General features: G+C 53.5%; 1 protein-coding gene across 2 annotated transcripts; it reads right to left on the reverse strand.

Annotated features, from left to right (window-relative positions):
* Nucleotides 1–908: 908 nt before the first annotated feature.
* YKT6 (YKT6 v-SNARE homolog) lies at nucleotides 909–9,876 on the reverse strand. 2 transcript variants are annotated; one of them, XM_049789674.1, is made up of 7 exons: nucleotides 9,677–9,876; nucleotides 7,629–7,711; nucleotides 5,420–5,520; nucleotides 4,001–4,105; nucleotides 3,400–3,465; nucleotides 2,633–2,734; nucleotides 909–2,018 (listed from the first exon to the last, which is right to left on the reverse strand). In XM_049789674.1, exons 1-7 carry the CDS (start codon nucleotides 9,778–9,780, stop codon nucleotides 1,983–1,985), a joined length of 597 nt encoding a protein of 198 aa, XP_049645631.1. In that variant the 5' UTR covers nucleotides 9,781–9,876; the 3' UTR covers nucleotides 909–1,982. The 2 variants fall into 2 exon arrangements, with proteins under 2 accessions (XP_049645631.1, XP_049645630.1); XM_049789673.1 differs by lacking the exon at nucleotides 909–2,018 and having other exon boundaries at nucleotides 2,567–2,734.

The following is a 9,876-nucleotide window of genomic DNA, read 5'->3' on the forward strand; positions in this document are numbered from 1 at the left end:
GTGGGTTGAACACCCCTCTCCCTGCCTGCTCCTGAGAGCCTGAGCAGGTGCATGGTGGTCACTAAAGGCAGCAGAGCAGTGACCGCTGGGAGAGGATGTTAAGGCTGAAAGGAGCCCACAACAGGCAAAGAAGTGCTGAAGGTCATGGGTAGATGAGGCCCCACCATGGGGGAACCAGTTGTCTAGTCCCTTGAGCTCTGCACCTGCCTGTTCCTTGCACAGTGAGGGCTGACTGCGCCAAGTTGGTGCAGGAGTGGCCTGTGGGTGCAGAGGTCTGTGGTGGCCTCTTCTGTTCCAGGTACAGTGTGTGAAGCTGAGATCACCTAGGTCACCTGACGTGGTCTCATCGCCATCGCGTTGTATGCATGGGCTGGACAGGGCCTTCCAGAAACTGAGTGGCCCCCCAAGGCCACCTAGGGCATTGTGTTCCTCCCCAGCTGGGTAGCTTCAGTCCAGCTCCTGCAGGCTGAAGGCAGGTGGCAGCCGGGAGAATGTAGGCCAGTGGCCCTTGTGGAGGCATCTCCTGGAATATGTAGGCCGCGGCTTCTATCAGTGTAATCAGAGGAGCCTTTTCAAATGAGGCTCCCTGCTGGCCAAGTCCTGCAGCTCCTGGGGAGGTCACTGAGGGTGACCCAGCCAGCCCCCCATGGAGAAGCCAAATCCAGCTAGACACCTTCAGGCCATGCAGCTAGGAAGTGGTGCCCCCAGTGTCTGTTCAGCTCCCTGCACCCCTTTTTGCCAGTCTCCCTGTTTTTTTGGGGGGACTCCCCCAGGTAAGGCTCAGCAGCACTTATTGGTGGGGTGCCTTCACCTAGTTCTTGCCAGAACTGCCAAGACCAAGGAAGGGGCTTGGAGCAGAATCCCTCTCTAGACATGTGCCCTTGAGGTCCAAAGAAATCACAGAACCGTTTTTGGAATTTCAAAAGACAGTTTTATCCTGATTGGAACCCCTTTCCCAGAGCAGCTAGGCCACAGTTCTTAGTATATCTACACCAACTGATTCCTGGTAGGTTGTATCTGGCCTGGCCCACCACTGCTCTGGCCCCCCCCCCCAAGGATATGCCCCCACACCTGCCACAAGGTGAGAGCAGGTTTGTGGCTCCTAGGGATCTGGCAGTAGAAAATCAGGTGGGCAGGTGACTCAAGGGGTCAGCGCAGTGCCCATAGAAAAGGCAGCGAGAAGGTGAGTCCAGGGGGTGTGCTGGTCAGGGACTGTGCAGAGCCCAACTTCTGGCAGGCCAAAGGCAGCACCTTCCCCCAGCAGCCTGTGTCCTTAGGAAGCACAGCGGGACAGAGCAGGATTCTGGGCGCTCAGTGGCAGAGGACACTGGAGAGGCTGTTCTAAGAACAGGCAGACCTGGGGGAGAGGGGTCGACCTATGACCCTGCTGCCCGGGGCAGAGGGAAAGCAGATGTGAGGAAAGACCAAGGGCAAGCCAAGACTCGGCCCCTTCCCAGGACAGCGCTGAAGGCCAGGAAGGGCTCTGGGAGAGGCCCTGCTGGGTTCATGGTTGGCCTTGGCTCTGCCCACTACCCCTTTAGAGACATCTTCAAGAAGCTCTGCCCTCTCCTGGTCCTATTGGAGTGTGAACAGGAAAGGGACACATGGAAGCTGGAAGTATTCCCAGGATGGAGTGCACATCTGGGGCCACCCAGGCATCCAAGCACCGAGGCCCCGCACTGCTCTCCCTCACCGGCGGTGTCTCACGGGAAGTGCAGAAAGTTGTTCGGTATCTACATGAGTCTGAGAAATTTATGGTTTCATTTGGCCCCAAAGACACTGCTTTTGGGCTCACAATTACCTTTCAAAAAATCACTAGACATACGAATTCCAATATCCCCCACCCAGGTCCCTTCCTCTATCCCATGGCTCCTCCCCACAGCTCTGGAATGAAAGGCGCATCTGCCCCTCACATCTCCCGAGCAGCAGCTCTGTCCTCTGGGGTTGCCGTCCAGATGCCAATGATGGTGCCACTCCAGTGGTCACATGATGGCACAGCACGAATTCTGCTTCCGGGCCTTCAGAAAGACAAGGGCAGTTGAAGAAGTGCTGGCCCCAGCCCCAAGATCAGCCTGTGTGCCCCCAGGAATGCCAGTAGTGAAGTCTGGCACCAAGGCCTTGGCTTAGGACTTGACTTTGTCCCCTCCCCCAGTGTCCCAACAGGTCACTTCTCAGGGTGACCAGAGGGTGATAGGCCCTCATGTTGGACCTGCCTTCCTACCTGGGCCCAGGTCTGACAGTGCTCCAGAGCTCTACCAGGAGGCAATGCAGAGTCCCACAGGAACAGTGAGCACTGGAGCCCTGAGTCACCACCCAGCCAAGAATACTGATGCTCATGGACAGGCCTGACTGGGCAAGAGACAGCAGAAACAGGGAGCCCCATGACCAGGAAATGGGCCCTCAACTGTCCTGGGACAGGACAAGGGGAAAGGGTGGTGCCTTCATCTAGGAGCGAACAGAAGCATGGAGATACAATGGTGCCTTCAGCTCTGAGGGGACAGGACCAGGGGGATGGGGTGGTGCTCTAGTGAGCCACACCATGACAGAGCTCCCGGGATCTCCCCACATATCACTGTTTTGTGGTAAGTGTCCTGGGGAAAGACGGGTCCCCACAGCACTCAGGGCAACTCACCGTTTTGTAGAAGGCTTTTGACTGGATCCCCAGCACCTCTGATTTGGATACCAGATCATCAAGCTTCTCGCCACGCTCCAACAAGGACTCCATGGTGTTGTGCTAATAAGAACAGAAGTGGGTGCTGTGCTCAGTTACCCACAGACAGGGCCTGATGGAGTCCTGCCCTGGCTAGCATGGACTGGGCCCCTCTCTCATGTTTGTGGAAAGTTCCCTATGGATCCAGGGCCCTCCCAGACCCTCTTTGGCAGAGATACTGCTGCTCTAGAACTCTGTCCACAACCTGAGTCTTCTCCAGGCAGTTTCAGAGGCCCCTCAGGACCCCTCTTAAGGGAGTTAATAAGTGAAAAAATGCAGAAAGAGCAGTAATGTGCCAAATCCATGGGTAGTGGAGCAACATAGATGTCTTATACCGATCTAATGTCTGGACCAGAATGATCGAGCACGATGGAGAGGGCACTCGCTTTGCATGTAGCCCACCTGTTCAACCCCTGGCACTCCACATGGTTCCTGAGCAGAGAGCCAGGAGTGTCTTGAGTATTGCGAGCTATGGCCCCAAACAAAACAACAGAGAGAGTTTTAGGGGCTGGAGTGATAGCACAGCAGGGAGGGTGCTTGCCTTGCATACTGCTGACCTGGGTTTGATTCCTGGCACCCCATAGGATCCACACCTGCAATTTTGAGAGGGTGCCTCATGGGCTGGCAGTGACTGTGTGCTTGGGCCCAGCAGATCTTCCTGCAGCCTGGGCTCCCTCAGCTTCACTTACCAGGATGATTTTGGTCTCGTCTAATTCTGCCTGCACTTTCGTCATGGGGTCAGCTTCTCGGGGATTCTGGCAAGGGAATAAGGACAATGTCAGGGCTGCAGTGGCTGCTGAGGAACAGTCAAACATTGAGTGAGCATTTGTGCGTGCGTGTGTGCGTTGTGTGTGTGTCACAAGAGATGCTCAGGGGGAGGAGCACAGCTTGTGGGGGTGCCCTGTCATCCTTCCTCACCATTTCTAATAGCCCCTCAGCACCACCTAAAGTGGCCTCGAGGAAATTTTTTCCAAACATACAAGGGGCTGAAGAAAGATCCAGGGGAGGGGAGGTGCAGTACTTGTCAGTGTCAGCCCTAGTGAAATCTGGGAACCAAAGGGCGTGGGAGACACATTTCTGGAGCACCACAGTGAGTCCTGGTCTAGCTGCTCCAGGACCAATCACTAAGAATGGTCTGGAAGGTTTCTTTGGCACCTCCTTGGGAGTACTCCCACCCCCAGAAACCAAACACAACAGTGGAGGAGTCCCAGGTGGGCAGTTCCATGGCTGGTGTTTTCACTCCACCTCCTATGGTCCCACTGAGCTCCACAGAACACTGGTGCTCCCTACCTGGTACTTGCTGAGATAGTCCTCCAGGCCTGCATAGGTGATGGTCTGAGGGGACCCACAGGGCCAGTCTATCCTCTCGACCTGCTTCGAGAACTCATCCAGGACCTGCAGACACAGCAACTCGTGAAATGGCACTTCCCTATTCAAGGGGACTGCAGCTCATCCCTAAAGAGGCCAAAACCTGAGGTGGGGCTGAGGAAGTCATGAAGAGAACAAGGGCTGCAGGGAAATCCCGTCCCAGTTCCTCCACTCAGTCCTGGGAACTGAGCCTGCCTAGCCTCAAAGGTATTTTTTTAATAGACTATGCCATTCCAGTGGTCACATGATGGCGCAGCATGAGTTCTGCTGCAACAAACAACCCCAAACTTCCTGCTAATTTCCCCAAACACAATTCTTCACAAAGGGAGTTTAGGTCTTTGGATCTCAGTAATCATGAGACTTCATGATTCACAGCATGGGAAAACTCTGGGGGCTGAAACATGGAGTCTGAGGACAGTTGGTTTTGAGTGATACGACTGAACACTATGTCCCAAACTCATCCCTGAGTACAGTTAGCAAGCACTGGTCAGTGTCTGGGTGCAGCAAGCAGAAGAGCTGTACCTGCCTGGAGCAGGACTCATGCAGGTGCATCTCTCTGAATATAGGATGGACGGGCAAGTGCAGTGCAACAGCAATACTATGGGTGGGGGGAACAGGAAGAGGAAAAGTGACAAGGGTGGGTGCAGGCTTGGCATGGTAGGTCCAAGTTTGAAGGCCAGAGATGCCTGATCCCCTGAGCACCTGTGGGTGTGACCCCTGAACACTACAGGATATAGGTGCCAAATCAAAACAAAAAATACCATACCCTTCAAACCCTCAAAACTTCTGGCTGGGGCCAGAGAGATAGCATGGAGGTAAGGTATTTGCCTTGCATGCACAAGGACGGTGGTTCAAATCCAGGCATCCCATATGGTTCCCCGGGCCTGCCAGGAGCGATTTCTGAGCATAGAGCCAGGAGTGACCACTGAGTGCTGCCGGGTGTGACTCAAAAAACAAAAAAACAAACAAAAAAAAACAAACAAACCAAAAAAAACAAAAAACAAAAAATCCAGATGAGTCAAGAAGGGCTGGGATGTGGGAGGACCAGAGCAAAATGGAGGGGCCAGCCAGGTAGGTAGGGCTCCACAAAAATCTGCAAGTCCCAGCAACTGAGGGCGGAGGGAGAGAGGCAGGAGGAGGACCAGGCCGAGGCACTTTCAGGGAGGGGGTACAGAGTCAAAGATGGGGATCCCTGGGCTGCCAGCAGTGGTCAGTGGCAGGGAGGACCTAGGCCGGGGTACCAGGTCACTACCTGGTGTAAGTGCAGGGAAGGCTGTGCTGGGCAAACTAATCCCTTCCTGCCTGGGCCCTGCCAGTCAGACTGGCCAATTCCCAACATACCTTCTCCAGAAGGGTGAAAGCCACTCGAGAGGGGTATTCGCTGTCGGCAATGGCCACCCCGGCTAAGCAGTCAGGCCGCACATACACATGGCATAAGTAACCTACAGACAACAGCACCAGGTGAGGAACAGGAGAGATGGGAGGCAGGTCAGATTTCCCCTCCAAATTGGCCAGTCTCCCGTGCCACTTGCCAAGCTAAGGGGGGATGCTTTCCTCCAGTCAGCTCTACCAGAGTGAGGAAGGCCAGGACGTGAATCAGGCCCAAGGCTGCAGAATTGGGGAAAGGAACCCCATTAAGCAGGGGCTATTCCAGGCCACTCGGTCCTTGGGCGCCCCTAGTGGAACAAGCGGGATCTCAGGCCCTCAAAGTCTGTTCCCACCTCTGTGGGGCTCAGGCCCTTGTGCCACAGAGGGCCTACAGTTGTGTGACCTACGAACTGGGGGCACACGGCAGAGCTAATGGAAAAGCTCCAAAGAGTAGCCTCTGAATTCTGGATGGCACAGGCTGCATCAGGCTCCCGAGGTACAATACTGGCCCAGAACTAGCCTCACACTTAGAAAGGGACTCCACAGAGCCTCTAGGAAGTACCCTATCCCTCCTCTTCCCCAGAAGATCTCCAACACACAAGAGGAGAAAATGCTAGCCTCCTGGAATCAGGTGAAAACAGAAAACAGATTAACTGAACAGGAAGAAGCTCAGGGGTCCCTCACAAAACTCTCTAGAATGTTCGATTCTTAAAGAATTGTGCATCAGTAGAGATAAAACAAAAAAGAATAGAACAAGCCAAAGTCAACAAAAATAAAATCAAGAGACCCAAACTTTAAAAAGTCTAAACTTTAAATGAGTCTGTTATACTGGGGGGAGGGGGGAGGGGGGTGGTGATGGTGGCAAAGGATGGTGCTTGAATCTCTCTCTGGGGAGGGAGATCAACACTGGTGGTGGATTGGCCCTGATTCATTGTATGTCTGAAACCCAACTATGAAGGGCTTTGTAAATCACAATGGTTTCAACAAGATAAAATAAAATTAAAATATAATAATAATAATAAAAAGCAGACAGTGAAGAGGGCTGGAAAGAGCACTGCAGTAGGGCTTGCCTTGCATGCAGTCAATTCAGGACAAATGGTGGTTTGAATCATGGCATCCCATATGGTCCACTGTGCCAGGAGCGATTTATTTTATTTTATTTTGTTTTATTTTATTTTGGTTTTTGGGTCACATCTGGCAGTGCTCAGAGGTTACTCCTGACTCTACACTCAGAAATCACTCCTGGCAGGCTTTGGGGACCATATGGGATGCCGGAATTCAAACCACCGTCCTGCATACAAGGCAAATGCCCTACCTCCATGCTATCTCTCCAAGGCCCTGCCAGGACTGATTTCTGAGTGCAAGCCAGGAATAACCCCGGAGTGCCACTGGGTATGACCCAAAAACCGAAACAAACAAACAAAAAAACCCAAAGACATTGATAAAAAACAAAGAATCGGGTTCCAGTTTGTGGTCAAAGTGCACAAGCTCCTGGCCTGAGAAGCTAGGCTTAGGTGAACTGAGGATGTGACCCAAAAATAGTTAAATGGACAAGAAGGTCGTTTGAGGAACGCAGAGGCCTTCCCATCCAAGACCCTGTCTTAAGTCTGGGATGCCATCAAGGGAGGGCACCCTTAAGAATGGGTGAGGCCCAAGCATACAACACTGCGGCCGAGAGTCAGATTATACAGTTCCTCCTCAGCGTGTGGCCAGGTCAGTACTAAGGGTAAAGGACTCCATTTTGCCTGAGTAGGCTCACATACAATCTACAGATTTATAAACAAATGCCTCACAGGCAATGAAAATTATGCAAAAAGAGAAGGTATAGCTTTTTGCTGTGGCTGTATGGCTCGGAGATTCTTGCTTGCCGAGGACATTGACTTATCCTCCCCCAAAGACCTTCCCCAATAAAATGCTTTGATCTGGAAAAAAAAAAAGGCATAGCAAGTTTTTAGAGGGTCAAATGTAGGAGCCCAGCAGGCCTGCAGTGGGCAGCTGTGAATCTTCTCTGGAGTTCCAAGCTCCAGAGATTCAAGCACTAAACTCGAGTGAGCCTGAGCTCTGGATGGACTAACCAGGCAGCTTCAAAATCTGGGAAAAGTCTTGGTGTAACAGGTAAAGGGGAAGAGGAAAAGAGTGAGGCAGCAGTTGTGGGCTGCTGCTCCTACCCTCACTCACTCACCTTCTTGCCGGACCGACGCACGGCTGCCTTTCTGTGAGCGCTCCACGATGAGTTGGCTGGTGAAGGTCATGAATTCCGAGACACTAAGGAACACAGCAAAGTTATTTGGTCCTGTCTCCCCGTCCCAATATAATGCAAAGTGATCTCTGTATCTCAATACTACAGTACTCTGGGGTCTCCTTCCCAACCTTAATAAAGTAATAAAGTAATGATGCTGGCAACAACTATTAGGGCTCCGAGAGCAAAGATAACAAATACATGGACGGGGCTGGAGAGATAACATGGAGGTAAGGCATTTGCCTTTCATGCAAAAAGACGGTGGTTCAAATCCCGGCATCCCATATGGTCCCCCCCAGCCTGCCAAGGGCAATTTCTGAGCATAGAGCCAGGAGTAACCCCTGAGCGCGGCTGGGTGTGACCCAAAAACCAAAAAAAATCCAAAACCAAAACCAAAACCAAAAAACAAAACAAAACAAAAAAACAAATACGTGGACCATCACAGACCACTGAGTGTCTGCCCGCTGCCTTGCCTTCGGGGGTATTTTCTACACGTTGGTTGGAGTCTGAGGTGGAACACAGGGAAGAAACAAGTCAGTTTCTGTCCTCAAGGCCAAGAGCTTCCAAGAAGCCAGATAAATGGTAATTTACTGAAAACTCAGGCATATGCCTGACATCGCAGGAGGCTGACAGAACCAGAGGGCAGGGCTCGGCTCTGCTGGCCACTCAGGGAGGGCCCAAAGGCTACGGTTAGCCAAAACAGGGAAGATAGACCTGGCACAGAGGCTAGAAGGAAGCCTCTTGGCCCACTACAGACATAGCCAAAGCTAAAAAGCATAGGCATGAGCAGGGTGGGCAAAGGAAGGAAAAAGTGGTCATAGTGAGTTGCACACTCTCAACCATGCCATGAGTGCAGCCAGGAGAGTTCAACACTCACCCCACTTAAACTTAGAGGCGTTTCCACAGACACTGTGTCCCTTAGGATATGTGTGACCTAGGCAAGGCACTGCTTGCTCGGCGCTCCAGATATAAAATCAGGGTTTGCCATGAAGCCTGAGTTCACGACGGAAAGCTTACCACAATGCCTGACTAAGCAATCAGCATCATGAAACGATCAAAACAATCTTGTAAAGGTCTCCAAACAAGAGAGTAGAGGAAAGGCAGATAGAGCAGGGCTGTGCTCAGACAAGGAACTAAGTGCCTTGGCTGTCTGGACCCTCCAACAGAGCCAAAGGAGTTGGGAAACCAGGGGAAGTGCATCGACTGAGCGACCAGCTTGAGGCAGCAGAACCAGAAAAACCATGAGCTCAGCCAGAATATGTGCTGCTTTCGCGGGCACTCCTGGAGATGGATGGGCCTGTCTCGGGGTAGTGGGGTTTCATCTCAGAAGTGGGGGGTGGATCCCCAATCTTCAGCACCCACGGGGCCGGGACATGATAAGGCACAAAGCAAAGAATGAACAGGGGGGTCCTGAAAGAGAGGCTCCTTCGAGAAGGGCCTCAGATGCAGCACCGGGACGAGAACCAACAATCCCTCCCCAACGTCTGTGCTGGATCCCGCTGGCACGGCCCACGCCCACGGAGCGCGTAGCAGCAGCAGCAGCAGCAGCAGCAGCAGCAGATGCGCCTAAGAGGTGCAGGTAGCCGGGCACGGCTGAGTCCAGCAGAACAGGGGACGCTTCCCCTCCTTCAACTCCGCCCACGGTCCAACTGGAGCCGGCGAGTTGTGGCAACACCTGATGGCCAATGAACCAAGCCTGGGCAGGCGCCTGTGCCCTGCAAACCAAGCCTCAGTGGGGACGGGGGTGGGGACCCCGAGGCCAGCAAGCAGCAAAGGCCCGAAATGTCTTGAGGCATCATCCCTGCACCCGGCACTGTCATCATCATCACTAGGGCTCCGAGTCGTCATCACTGGGGCGGGCAGGAAAAGCAAACAAAAGGCAGCTTCGGGAAGAGGCGACCCGAGGCCGAAGCCGGGATCGGGGCCCAGAGTGACCCCTGACCCCTGACCCCCGACCCCGAGCCCAATCAGCCACCCACCCACCCGCGCACCTGGAGCGCTGGAAGAAGCTGAAGGACGACACGTCGTGCGCGTTCTTCAGCAGCACCACCTTGGGGTCGCCTTTGTAAAGAACGCCGAGGCTGTAGAGCTTCATGGCGCCGCGCCCCGGCCCGACGAACCCCGCCGCCGGACCCGGTTGGACCCGCCGGACACGCTGGACGCGCCGGACACCGCCCCTCCGGGCCGCCGC

Source organism: Suncus etruscus, chromosome 15, assembly GCF_024139225.1.
Source record: "Suncus etruscus isolate mSunEtr1 chromosome 15, mSunEtr1.pri.cur, whole genome shotgun sequence".
NCBI lineage: Eukaryota > Metazoa > Chordata > Mammalia > Eulipotyphla > Soricidae > Suncus > Suncus etruscus.

What these genes read in the sequence shown, in the direction of transcription:
- YKT6 (XM_049789673.1), bottom strand. Translation starts at nt 9,780, where the DNA reads ATGAAGCTCTACAGCCTCGGCGTTCTTTACAAAGGCGACCCCAAGGTG. An exon ending in TGCGTCGGTCCGGCAAGAAG is followed by an intron (nt 5,521 to 7,628) that starts GTGAGTGAGTGA and finishes TGTTGTCTGTAG; the next exon opens with GTTACTTATGCCATGTGTAT. An exon ending in ACTATCTCAGCAAGTACCAG is followed by an intron (nt 3,466 to 4,000) that starts GTAGGGAGCACC and finishes TTCCCTTGCCAG; the next exon opens with AATCCCCGAGAAGCTGACCC.